General features: G+C 37.1%; 2 protein-coding genes and 1 pseudogene across 2 annotated transcripts; all 3 read right to left on the reverse strand.

Annotated features, from left to right (window-relative positions):
* Positions 1–678: 678 nt before the first annotated feature.
* On the reverse strand, positions 679–2,751 carry LOC148741755 (histamine H2 receptor-like). The gene has a single exon (XM_088733341.1). It carries the CDS (start codon positions 2,484–2,486, stop codon positions 1,557–1,559), a length of 930 nt encoding a protein of 309 aa, XP_088589467.1. The 5' UTR covers positions 2,487–2,751; the 3' UTR covers positions 679–1,556.
* Positions 2,752–7,449: 4,698 nt separating this feature from the next.
* LOC111335550 (histamine H2 receptor-like) lies at positions 7,450–8,378 on the reverse strand (annotated as a pseudogene).
* A 2,627-nt stretch (positions 8,379–11,005) lies between these two features.
* Positions 11,006–13,221, reverse strand: LOC148741756 (adenosine receptor A3-like). Its single transcript, XM_088737626.1, has 2 exons — positions 13,218–13,221; positions 11,006–12,483 (listed from the first exon to the last, which is right to left on the reverse strand). Exons 1-2 carry the CDS (start codon positions 13,219–13,221, stop codon positions 11,558–11,560), a joined length of 930 nt encoding a protein of 309 aa, XP_088593752.1. The 3' UTR covers positions 11,006–11,557.
* Between the last annotated feature and the right edge of the window lie 948 nt (positions 13,222–14,169).

A 14,169-nucleotide genomic window follows, 5' to 3' on the forward strand; every position in this document is an offset into this window, starting at 1 on the left:
CCGGAAAAGTCGCCTGCGCATCATTTCATTGAAAAAATTGCCGGCTGAAATTAGTTTACATAGCGAGTCTTAGCAATTTTTTTTAGACTTTTATCATGCCTTTTCTATCACCTGTCTGCCTTAAGCTTTTTAAACTCTTGTTTTTAACGGAAAGAAATAACACTGAGAGCGAAGTCAGGAGGAAAGTAATGAATCGGAACACACACTACAACTAAGTTCTTCAGGACTTGGGTAATAAAAAGCGCATCCGCTCGTTAATTTTTCACCACGTAACGCCAATTCCAGGGATGGTGTGATCCTCATTACTGATTGATTTGTCAGCCTTCGCTATAAACACAAAGTTTGCACGCGTCAAGCGAAGAGAGATGATGATTTCGCACGATTTTTATTCCCAAACCCTTTGTTCTTTTTAGACCTAGTGCAATTTCATCAGAAGAACAGTTCAAAAACTTGAAGAAGCAAACTTTAAACCCAGCTGGCTAATTGTTATTATCATTATTACTTTTGGACTATCTTCGCAAGTTATTTTGAGGCGGAAGTTGTGCAATTAACGTCGTAATAAAGAGGTTTCTGACTAATGCCCTGTCGCAATGCGCGTTCCTTCACTGGAACATATAAAATAACGGATTAGGATGGGGATTAAGCATTTAATTGCGAAAAGGAGCATTGCTGAACGGTCGTTCCAACACAATTTCGAAAATGATTTATCTAGTATAGCCGTGGTTAGGCGAGTCGTGTGAATTTTAATTATTTAAACGATCTGTGCTGCTTACTTTTTCAACCTTATTCTTAATTAACACTTGCCGGGAGAACTGAAGCAGCATAAGTAAAGTTTCTTAGATTGCTTCGAAATGCTATGAGTGTCTAAATATATCGTTTCAGGTCTGTTATTTCTTTGCATTGTGCCATCAAGGGAGAACACGTTTGCCTCTCTACGACTCATTCGGTGGAGGACCAACAGCATGTCAGGTGAGTAAATGATAATGACAATGATGCCTTTATAAAGTGCATTCTCCACAGGAATAATCTTTAATGCGCTTTGCATTAGAGCTTTTGCTCCCTAACCCAACATTTTGTAGGGGACTTTTTTCGAGACTGCACTAAACAGTTTACAATTTTAGCGAGATGAACTAAAAATCATAAAGGTGTCAACGAAATACTTTTAAACCTGCCGGTTAACCCTTTCACTCCAAATATCTGATTAAAAACTCTCCTTATTGTCTAACATACAATTTTTATGTTGTTGGTTTGGAGAAATTGGTACTGGTCACCAAATAATTCCATAATTTATATTTTCTTTTAATCTTGATACTTGTCTGCCTGATGTTGTACTGATATTGTAAGGAAAAAATTCTGTCCTGGTCACTCATAGGAGTGAAAAAATTAAACATAAAAGAGGTTAAAAATTGCATAATAATTACATCTTATTATAACTTTTTCTATCGTGCTCTGCACGTTCTAGGAGAGAAACTGATTTAGTTTAATTAGTTTATGGTTGATATCCTCGGCATCATAAGATAAATGTGGTGTTCTGTACCAAACTATATTTCAGTTGCCTACCAACCAATTGAACTGAAATAATGGGATAGAGGACCCAAAATAGCGATAACTTTAAATCTAATTTCTTTGATTTTCCAGCAGTACAGAACAGGATTTAGTAAAGAATTAAAATATATCGCAATCGCGCTAAAATGTAGTACAAAACGGTTTGATTCATTGATTCCAGAAATAAATATTGCCAGCAGGCAAGCAAAGTGGGGTATGTAGCATAAAATAATTACACCATAAATCCACAACATACTTTTTACAGTTTTCTTGTATTGAGCCATGTTTAAGTCCACTGTGGGTTCAGGGTTTGTCTGTTGTCGAATTTGTGAAGTATGTTGACGAACACCACAAGAAATCCTTGAATAGCAAACTGATGTTGTAAGACAGCAACTGAACATTCCGATTGCCCCGAAAAACATATTGAACGATACGTTCAAAAACCAACACGCCGTCCAAATAGCTGCGAGGATCCACTCAAAAACAAGAATGAAAACAACTCGTCGAAGTTTCACTACTTGTCTGTAGCTCAATCGAAGACGGAAGGCGAGATATCGGTCAACGGCAATCGTGGTGATAACCTCAAGAGAAACGGCACTAATAAAGGTTGATGTTCTTGCATATGTAATAGCTACAGCGCAGTAATACTCGGGTATTTCTAAAATAACCGTCATGTAGTAGGCTGTAAACAATGGAAGAACGACCACTCCAACGAAAAGATCTGTCAGAGCTAAACTGCATAACAGGGCTTTTGACGGCGAATGTAGAGACTGGCACTTGCGGAGAGCGAGAAGAATTACAGCGTTGCCAACAGTTGACAAAATGGAGCAGATTATGACAACAACACAGGCAACCATGTAGACATTCTTCGGGATCTTTTGAGCAGCAGGATAATAGTGGTTGCTTGTGGTATAACAATATGTTTGAAAGGTCCCCTCCATGTGTAGGTAGAGATCGCCTTTCGCCAGCCGATCACTCGAAATCGTGATCAATCTAGATCCAGCGCAGCCCTACTGTTCAGAACTATTTCTATAACGTCAAATTTATAGACTGGAGGGTAGTTTTATGAATCTAATGAGCAGAAATTCAGGCAGGTCTTTCTTCAATACACTATTTCAAGTTTTAGGCATGATGATGATGCATTTGAAAGATTTTTCAAATTGAATCTTACTCCGAGTGAATGTAAACGAAAACATCTGTTCGGCGCTGAGTACTGACAGTTGTCAAAATTGAAAAAAGAGAATCCAAATATTGCGAGTTAAAACTGTTTTAGTTGCGTTAAGTTCATTAGTTTTTCTGTCAGTAAAGCGGGATGTCTTATGGCAGACGTATTTTTGTATCCGCGTATGTCTATAAAGAGTGAAAAGTTTCTACATGTTTCTACTTTTGATTGATTAGGAGTACTGCTTGGAAGCCAACCTAAAGTAATCCACAATAGGGTATAGTAAAAATAGGTAAGCGGGAAAATATTTATTAGAATATGGAAATTCCTACTTTAAAGTTTAATAATACGAAAACAATGACGAAGACGCTTAGGAATAAAAGCTTTGTTAAAATATATTTGAGATGAGCTTCAGTTTAGATTTGGTGTTTTAAGAATTCTTTCACGACTACTTGCACAGAAATCGTGAAAGAAATCTCAAATCATTAAGTTTCTCAGTAGGAGATAAGTCCTGACACAGAATTGATCAGATACATCAAAGTAGGTTAGCCGCTTATTAATCCTTGTATTGTTGAACATCTATGACACTGAGTAACTTGATTTTGAACAGAAGCGATGACGTACTGCTGACGCGCTAAAGTACATCTCGATCACCTTACGAAATTGATATTTTAGATTTCAACCTGGAGGCTTTCACGGCCAGAAATCAGTATTTGTAGTTAATAAATATCCTTGCCACCTCCTTTATTCAAAGTTTTCATTCTAGAATTAAATGGTTTTGCCCGCTTCAATATTTGACTTTAACAACTGAAATTGCGAACCACTTACAGTACCTGTCACAAGACATCAAAAAGCCGGTTTAACATTGCCTATCAGGAGATGAAAAGATGTCTCATTGAAATGAGTAACCTAATTTATGAATAAAGACAATAAAGACAAAAAAAAGGAAAATGGTGGTTGCATTTCACAATTTAAGAACAGTGTGTCTTCCTTTTTGTTAACATTATTTTTTGTTGACATTATCAACGATCACTCTTTGACTCAACTTTTTAAGAAGCCAACAAGGGGTGACAATATCCTTGATTTAGTCTTTTCCACTAATCCAGATATGATATCCAATGTCAATTTTGAATGTGGAATGAGTGACCATGACATTGTTGTCTTTGACGTAAAATTGAAGCCAGCACTCAATAAAAAGAAACCAAAAAACCAAAAAAGGGAACATGTCAGCAGTCAGAAATGACTTGAAGAAACATCTTGATGAATATCTTGTGTCTAAAGCCACTTCTAAGACGGTAACTGAAAATTACCAATTCTTTAAGGACATAGTTAACGACACTATCAAAAAGCATATTCCACAAAAGACTCTTGGTAGTAGATGGAATCTGCCCTGGTTAACCAATACTATTAGACAAATGTAACAGCTGCCACGCTTTTTGCCTTCTGTTAAGAAGACGTTAACAAACTTGTGCGCGCGCGACTTGCGTGCGCGTGCTTTGAGGTTACGAAGTAATCTCGTAAGCAAATCACGCGGACTCTTTTTTAATGTTGACGTGTGCGATTTTTAGAGAAGAGTAGTTGAAGTTTTTTCGTTTATCGTTTGGTTGTTGTCGTTTGCCGTAAGACTACAGTTTTCTGTGTTAGAGTAAGTGTCTGTTTGGATTTCCCATTTCGCTTCCGAATACCTAACTTATATTGAAGTTCGTTTTGGTTCAATTCTTACAAGCGGGACTGTTATGTAAGTGCTAATGTTCCTTTCCTTGAGCTTATATATAGTTTTTTTGTGAGTTTGTTTGAGTTTTTAGCTAGCTTTGCATCTTGCCTTTATATCGGAATGTTTGGAATGTTGGTTTGTCTATTCGAATTTAGCTTAGCTTCTTCCTTATAAATTCATATTTCAGTTTACGATAAGTACTTGGATACCACGACTACGTTAAATAAAACGATTCAAGGCTTTTCCGTAAAATATATCCTCGCTTCATAGTGTGTCTTCATTTGCGAAACTCATAGTTGTCGTCGAAATTTTGCTTCGCTTGTGTCGGCTGCTACAACAAATGATAAGGAAGAAAAAGAGGTTATACAATAAAACTAAGAGATCTGGGAATACTTCTGATTGGAAAAATTTTAAAGATCTAAGGAAACTTATCAAGAAAAAACTTGCTGATGCACATGATGATTATGTTTCTGAGCTTCTTTCATTTACTGAGGAACCTTCAGATAAACCAAAAGCTACAAAACGTTTTTGGTCTTATATAAGATCAAAAAAATCACATGATATTGGAGTCGCACCACTTAAAGATAATGGATCTGATGTGACTGACAGTCTTGGGAAGACTAACCTATTAAGTAATCAATTTAAGTCTGTCTTTACACAGGAACAAATTGATAATATACCATCACTTGGCCCTAGCCCTTATCCAGACATTCCATCTTCTGTGTTTGATGTATCAGGCATAATCAAACTACTAGCCAATATCAATCCTAACAAAGCTAATGGTCCTGACCTTATTCCGTGCCGGGTTTTAAAAGAAGCCGCTGCTGAAATTGCACCTTTTCTCCAATTTCTCTACACCCAATCTGTAGCTACTGGTCAACTGCCCGCTGACTGGCTGAAAGCAAATATCACTCCTGTTTTCAAAAAAGGTGATAAACATCAACCTGCCAACTACCGACCAACCTGCCCATCTAGACTCAATGAACATCCTTATTAAATCTCAACATGGCTTTCGTAGGAAACTCTCCTGTGAAACCCAGCTAGTCACAACAATAGAGGAAATTGGAAGAGCCCTTGACAATGGAAATCAATCAGATCTAATCATTATGGATTTCTCCAAGGCATTTGATACTGTCCCACATCAGAGATTAATTAGTAAACTTGACTATTATGGTATAAGGGATAATCTCAAAAGCTGGATTACTACTTGGCTAACTTGTAGAGAACAATCTGTTGTAGTGGATGGAGTATCTTCTCCTGCAGCCCATGTGTCATCTGGTGTTCACCAGGGGACAGTCCTAGGTCCCCTAATGTTTCTTCTCTATATAAATGATATTGGGGATAACTGCAATTCTGCTATACGATTATTTGCTGATGATACCATCCTCTATAGTATCATTGAGTCGACTCTGGACGCTGGTCAACTCCAACTTGATCTTTCTACAATTGAACAGTGGGCAAAAAAATGGCTTATGCAATTTAACCCCAGAAAATGTTTTGTTATGAGAGTTACCAGGAAATCTCATCCAATAAATTTTGATTACAAGCTAATGGGTCATACTTTGGAGTCTGCGTCACACTATCCATACCTCGGGGTGGAATTGTCAAGTTCACTAGACTGGAGTCATCATATTGATATGAAGACTAATAAGGCAAACAGAACTTTGGGTCTCTTAAAAAGGAATCTTGGAAAATGTCCTGAATCTATCAAAGAACTGTCATATAAATCTTTAGTTCGACCGCATCTCGAGTAGGCAAGCACAGTCTAGGACCCCTGGAAGGACAAACACGTAAATCAAATTGAAGCTGTTCAAAGAAGATCTGCACGCTTTGAAAAAATTGTTGGGAGCGTAAACCAGGGACTGTATCAAATCTTCTAAATGATTTGGACTGGCCTCCATTACAGAAAAGAAGAAAGTCTGCACGTTTAACCATGTTCTACAAGATTCTCCATGGCGAGGTCCAGATGGAACTCCCAAATTATATCAAGAGGAAAAACCGTCAATTAAGATCATATCATAAGGATAAATTCATAGAAATAAAACCGAACACTGAAACGTATAAGAATTCATTTTATTGTAGAACAATCAAAGACTGGAACTCCTTACCAAATAGTGTTTTAGGAATTGATAAATTAATTAATTTTAAAGATGTAATTAGAGGAATTTAACCTTTAACATATGTATATATATATCATTTATCTTTACATTTTTTATCTCATTTTGTTAATTATTATTGTTGATTTATGTCTTGCGTGATGGCCCCCCTTTGCAAGACTAATAAATGTAGATGTAGATGTAGATATAAAGTGAAACCAGTTTCATCCTTTCAACACTTTAAAGGTTTTGTTTTGTTTGTTTTGTTTTTTTTTTCACCTTATTAGTGAGTTGACAGCACCCATCACAAGCAATGAAAAAGCTAATTCCGAATCCTAGGTAGTTTGATATTGGCAAAATGATCACAACACTGACAAGTTCAATATATTTATCAGGGAAAGGCCAAAAAAGGGCGTAGATGGGCAATATATTACAGAATTAAAGGAACTGAACTTTACAGGATAAGCTAAAAGAAACTGCCGGACGTTTCTTTTTCTGTTAGTTTAAAACCATACTTATGTGTTTTTCAGCTTTCAACTTGATTTTGACGATGTTTAAGTCGGAGAAAACGAACAGAATCATCAGTGTCAAATTTTCCCTCACGAGTCCCATTGTTAAACCGACTTTATTAAATGTTTAACAGTAAATAGTGAATAGTAAATACCGAAGTTATAGTGGAAACTTTTTCTCTTGTCAAGGAGACAAAAGGAAACTTGCTCCGACGAAGGGCTAAAGCGCGAAACGTCAGCTTTTGTAATCGTTACGGTGGCCAATTTACCATTTCAACTTTGTTGACATATCCAAATTAAAAGGAAACTTGGTTGAGTAAATGCTATTTAATAGTTAAAATATTCATTTATAAACCGTTATGTTTTGGGCTATCCATCAGGATTTGTGTCAAATATGACACTATGTTCTAGTCTTTGCTACCATGCATATTGTTTGATCAGAAATTGCATGCCACCTGTAGAAGAGTAGTAACGTTGGTTTTTAGTTCTTTGATCTTCCAGCAATATAGAATCGGATTTTAAAGCAGAATTGAAATAGACTGTTATGGCCCCAAATTGCAAAGCGAAACGAGTTGAATCATTGATTCCTGTGACAACTACTACTAGGGAAGATAACAAAGATGGCATGTAGCATAAAAGAAAGAGCAAGAAGATCCATAGTGAGTTGTTCACGGTTTTTTGTATTGAACCGCATTGAAGTCAATCCCTGGTGCCGTGGAATGTGTCAGATGATGAACTTGGGCAACGTGAAGCTGGATGCCGCGATTCATACTAAAATAGCAAATTTATGTGATAAGACAAATGATATGCATAGCAATTGTACCAGAAAGTAAATTGATTGGTCCATTTAGAAACCAGGAACCTGCAAAAAATGCTGCGATGATCCACTCTAAAACCAATATAAAAATAACCCGTCCAAGTTTGACGACCTGTCTGCATCTCAGGCGAAGACGCAGAGCGAGATATCGATCAACGGCAACGGTAGCGATGTTCTCAAGCGAAACAGCACCAATGAAGGTCGATACTCTTGCATATGTGATAGCCACAGTACAGTAATATTTGGGTATTTCTAAAATGATCATCATATTGTAAGCTGCGAAGAGCGGAAGAACAATCACACCAACAAAAAGGTCCGTCAAAGCCAAACTACATAACAGAGCTTTTGATGGAGAATGTAGAGACTGGCATTTACGAAGAGCCAAAAGAATTAAAATGTTTCCAACAATTGATGCAAGCGACGTGATCGTGTTAAGAACACAGGCAGCGATGTACACAGCTTTTGGAAATCTTAGCGCGGCTGGGTAATAGAGAGAACTTGTAGAACCGCAGAATGTTCCAAATGTCTCTTCCATCAGTAAGAAATGCCTCCAGTCTGGTGTAAAAGAAGAAAACGATCTTTAACTAGTTTCTTACACGAGTGTAGACTATGTAGTGTATCTGTGGTTCTAAATGATAGCCATGCGGACCTCGTATCAGGATCCCACAAACAAAATTCATTTAATTTACTATAGGTAGAATCAATTCGGGTTTGTCGAGTGCTTTCTTTAAAAGCTGACGACCTAATCAAGTTTTAATTGACGTGTTCATGAAGAATTGACACATGAATGTCAACTGGTTATCTTTTAATTGCGCAGCAGTCTAAAGAAAAAAAATCTGCATCCAAGGCCAATATGGAGAGAACTAAAAGACTCAATTACTTGGGCTGGAGTAGTTCCGTTTTTGTTTTGTCTGTGTTGTCATGGCATCAAAGCCAGATCAGTTATGTTTTGGGATAGCAAAATTTCTTATCGTGGCTGCAGACGGTGACAAAACATCCTCAGCTAACTTTTCTCTCCTATAACTACCCTGTTTATTATTAGGATCGTTTACGGGTCAAGGTAACAGTCAGAAATGTAGATAAAAGCTAATTTCTTCTTATATCATTTGGCTAAATTTTTCCCTGCTATAAAAAAAGCAGAGATACACACAAAGCCTTGTTATTTTTAAAAAGCCTGTTTAGCGGTTAAAAAGACGTCAATTTATTTTAAAAGATTCATAAAAATAGCTTCCTCCACCTTTGCAAGGAAGTGAAAAAAATTGTGAACAATTTGTCAGGACTGTAAGTAGTCTTTTTCTTAAGAAAGTGCTTTTATAAAGTCTTTGAACTGCTCTCGTCTCAGGATCAACTGACCTTCTTCGCGAAACATTAAAAAGGTAACAATGAACCACCGGTAAAGGAAGACACTGAACATTCAATCTACTGTTATATACTCTATAGACGCCGCAAGGGCTCTTTTTAAGTTTAAACTGCAAGCGATACTACCATCAATTCCTGCAATTTTGGTCGATATATCCTTCCTTTTACTCAGTTAGACCAGATAAAGATAAGAGAAACGCTAATAAACTTCGACTGGGTTGACCGCCCTTCGCTTGTATTTGCTAACGGCTGTAGTTCCTTAAGGAACTCACATAAAATCACATGATGTGTGTCACTGTAATTTAGAAACTCTGGACCCTTATTGCAAGACAATGCTGGCCCTCCTAAAAGACACAACTTGAAACGGACACCATCTATTAACAAGATATAAAATGAGAAGTGTCCAGCACAGTTCGTCTTCTATACTTTTTACATTCATCTTTCAGTATGGCGTAACACCAACAAATTAGTAAATTCTTCAGACTGACGAAACATTTCCAGTTCCGTGATACAGTTAAGTCCATTTAAAAAATACATTCCATGTTGTTGTGTGTCTGTTCTGTAATAAATCACAGATGACGACGAAATGTGGTAATGATTGTTAAATGATCATTGATTTAGATTTTAATGTCTCTTGAATTATATTGAGGTCGAAAACCTGGCTAGAAAAGTGAAATTGAAAAGGCAGTTGCAATACAAGAGTTAATTCTCACGAACAACACTTACAGCATGATCGTTAACTACCACTTACAGCATCGTTAACTTACAGCAATGATCGTTAAAAATGATCGTTGATTTAGGTTTTAATGTCTCTTGAGTTATATTGAGATCGAAAACCTTGTTAGAACAATGAAATTGAAAAGGCAGCTGCTATGCAATAGTTACAATTTTCAGGAACGTCGTTTACAGCACAAAGGTCTATTTTAATGATTTATTACCCTGCCACACCCTGAGTATTACATAAACATGGGATTACGAGAGTCGTTATTACAAAACAAACCCCTAAAATGTTAAAGTTACTTACGATACAAAACATACGACAAACTGTCTTGGGTGCGAAAGATGATGTCATTACTGATGCTTTATTGCGCAATAGCACTTACAAACTTGATGCAATCTCTGGGCTACATGCGTTTTTAATTACAAAATCTTTCTCAGCACATGTAGTACTAATGCTAGTTACAGCTCACTACGAACATTACTTGCCTACTTTACAGTTGTTGTGCAAGTATTGTTTGCTGAGATCTCTTTTCTTTAAGTTTTCAGTAAAACACTAATTTTGTCGTGATAGAAGTTGGTTTGCTTCCAGGTAGTTCAGAGTTTCGATGTCTCTAAGCCACCTAGATCCTTGTTAAGTAAGGATTTAAGGGAGATTCTACCCTAAAAAGCTTTAAGGACAACGGTATCGTTGAAGAATTTCTTTGCTTATGTAAACAGCAATAACATTTTCCTTGAAAATTGTACTTCCGTTGGTTACGCAGCCTCAAGTTTTAATTATCTCTTATTTAATTGGAGCAGTTTAAAAAGCCTATGAAGTAAAAAATTTTTTTGCATAATTTTGAAGCTTATTATGTCCTTATTAAGGAATGACAAAAGAAATTTCAAGAAAAGAAATTTAAATCGGCTTTTTGGTGGCTCGAAGTCCCTAAATTAGACGTTATCGGTGTCTCCGGAAACTGGGAACGAGTTTGGCTCTGATGACGTAGTTGGTGGTTCTGGCACTTTGTTTAAGCTTTTGTTTGTCTTCTTCAGAACCACCAACTACGTCACTTCCTTTGTAAGATGAGATTTGACCGCGCGCAAAATGGACCCATTTCAGATTGCAAAATCCAAACTTTGAGGTTCAAAAATAATACAAGAAAGTTCTTTTGGTCGGTCAAAATCGCTTAGCTGTGTTCATCAAGACATAAGCAAACAAACAGGGCAAAAAAACTTTTACTTCCTGCGCACTTTAAGCAAATCAGCTTTTGTTAATCGTGACTACTTTATGTAGCATATGTTCATTAAACTCTCAATAGTGACCCGCATCTTATTTCTCTCTACATTATCACCCCTGAATCAAACATGAAGGACACGAGATTATAAGAAATGATCACTAACAAAAGTACCTTAAAAAGAGTATAGAGAACATTATGGGGAATACGTTTACTGATGTAAAGGAGTAAAGGCTTAACATTTGTCACCCTACTGTATATGATATGATTGACAGTAGAATAACGATATAGGCTGAAAGAATTGTAACTTTTTCTTCTGTCTCTGGCAACTTTGAATCAGCTTGAGGATACCAATCACTTGATACACATCACGCTCATTTTAATGTATCCAACTGTATCAACCTTTTTCAGCCCGCTGTAATTAATTTGAGTGAAAGCTGCATAGTGCTCGCAAGAGAGTAATAACTTTGTCTTTTAGTTCTTTGATCTTCCAGCAATATAGAATCGGATTTAGAATAGAGTTAAAATAAACTGTTGTAGACCCTAATTGTAATGCAAAACGAGTATAATCAGAGAGCCCTTCGACAAATAATGCAAGAGGCATTGACCTGGATGGCGTATAGCACAAAACGAAGACCCCAAAGATCCATAGCGAATTGTTCACAGTTTTTCTGTATTGAACCACAATGAAATCACTCTCTGGCCTCGTTGAGTTTGTCTGATTATGCACTTGTGCAACATGTCGGCGAATACTCCGGTACATGCTTACGTAGCAGAGAGCTACAACGAAAAGGTTATAACTGAACAGAGCAAATACCCCAGAAAGTAAACTAATCGGTCCATTAAGAAACCAGGAACCGTAAAAAATTGCAGCAGTTACCCATTCTAAAACCAAAATAAAAAGAACCCGTCCAAGTTTGACGACTTGTCGGTATCTTAGGTGGAGACGAAGAGCGAGATATCGATCAACGGCAATGGTAACGACGTTCTCCAGCGAAACAGCACCAACAAATGTCGATATCCTCTTGTAGGTAATGGCCACATCACAATAATGTTGAGGTATTTGTAGAATAATAATTATGTTTCTAGTTACAAAAAGTGGAAGATCAACCACTCCAACGAAAAGACCCGTCAGAGCTAAACTACTTAATAAGGCTTTCGATGCAGAATGCACTGACTGACATGTGCGAAGAGCCAAAAGAATGACAATGTTTCTCAATATTGATGCAAGTGCAGTGATCACGCTGAAAACACAGACAAAGATGTAGGCAGCTTTGGGAAATCTTAGCGCGGCCGGGTAATAGTTAGGACTTGTAGAACTGTAGAATGTTGTAGAGGCCCCTTCCACTTTACAACGTTTTTCGTAAAGTATCTCGTTCAGTTGTTACAAAAAGAAGGTGTTAGGTAATCCAGACGAATTGAAAAAGAGGATTTTGCATCAATGGTTTCTGCGAGTCTTCAGACTAGGCGGTGATGATATGAAAAAAAGAAGGGGAAAAAACCTCGCTCTCTCATCTAGCTCATTTTAAAAGTAAGAATTGCGGTGAACCTAGACGTTTTCTCAGTAAGGTTCAATCAGTGGTTCGTTTAAGGGATATGGATGGTTTGCTCAGTTTTTTCTCACCGCTCTTTGCAAGCTGGCCTCAAATAAGTTTTTTACTAAAATTTCGGTAAAGAATTGACGGAGTGAATGTTAAAAATTTGCATTTCAAAAACTAATAGCTGTCTTGCCTCTGCCTCTTAGAGACAACCATGAAACAAACAACCATGAACGGTGGAAACACGGAGAGTCATTTAAATAACTTAAGGCTTTAACGCCCCTTAAAAGTTGATTATAAATGCACTCTTTTCTTGTTTCTTCCCTGGTCTGGAGGCTTTGATTGAAAGAGCTAAATCATTATTGCTAAAAGAATACACTGGTATTACGTCTTTACGTAAAAAGGCGAAAAAACTACTTCAGTCAAGCAATTTGTCATCCTTCAAGGAACCCTTAGACTAAAAGTGTAATTAAATTTAATTTCAAGGTAACGATCGTAAACGTCAATTTGTACAACTGTAGAATCAGCTGATTAAACATTTACCCATCCTGATCGATAAGTGTTGTTGTTGTTGTTTTTTCTTTTTGTTTTGTATTTTTTGTTTGTTTGTTTGTTTGTTTTTTTCGACAGTGATCAACGAGTATTTTAGATTTTTCGTGATATTAGTATTTCCTTGGATTAAGGTTTCCGTGAGCTCTCAGCAACTTTTCAACGCCCAGAGTCCGGGCAGGGTGCCCACTAAATGTAGCGGTTTTCAGTATTGTTCTAATTGTTCTAACCATTTTCACTGCATTACCGCAGTAGGGTAGGACTAGAACGGAACATATGCGAACCATGCGAGTAGTCCACCCAATGAATCCCACCCATCCCACCCCAGGGGAGGATATCCATCACACAGTAATCTCGTGCATGGGAAATTAACGTCTCCTACCCCTAACCCTGTAGGAGACGGGACCTCCATTTATTCGTCCCTATCCATGAAGACTAGAAAATCTAACCATTTCTTGATGTTATAGAAAGGTAGCATATTCTTCTCAATTATTTTAAGACCTTGAGTGTTGGTCCGACCGGGGCTTGAACCCTCGACCTCCCGCACAACAGTCCAGCGCTCTATCCTTTGAGCTAACCGGGAGGCGTTCCTACAAATAATTATTGCCAGCACGGTGGTTACATGGTAACACAAACTGACAAGCAGAGGAAATAATCCTAGAGCAGTCGGAAAACGTAAATTTAACAATACCAGAAGAGCTCTATTCTATTTGCAAATCCTGAGATCTTTCTAATAAAGTATGTTTACTTTGGAAATCTTATTGAAATAACTGCGATATTCTAGCCTTACATAAACTGTGAACGAGAAGAAAGTTCTTTAACATTTAAGATGGATAATACCACTTCAAAATTTTTCTTTTTCAAGGAGACGGCAATTACTTTATTGAGTTAACACCATTCGTCGTTTAATATAGATGGAAAATCGAAGTATTTCTGTCTTAGTTCG

The sequence above is a fragment of the Stylophora pistillata genome, chromosome 1 (genome assembly GCF_964205215.1).
Source record: "Stylophora pistillata chromosome 1, jaStyPist1.2, whole genome shotgun sequence".
Lineage (NCBI taxonomy): Eukaryota > Metazoa > Cnidaria > Anthozoa > Scleractinia > Pocilloporidae > Stylophora > Stylophora pistillata.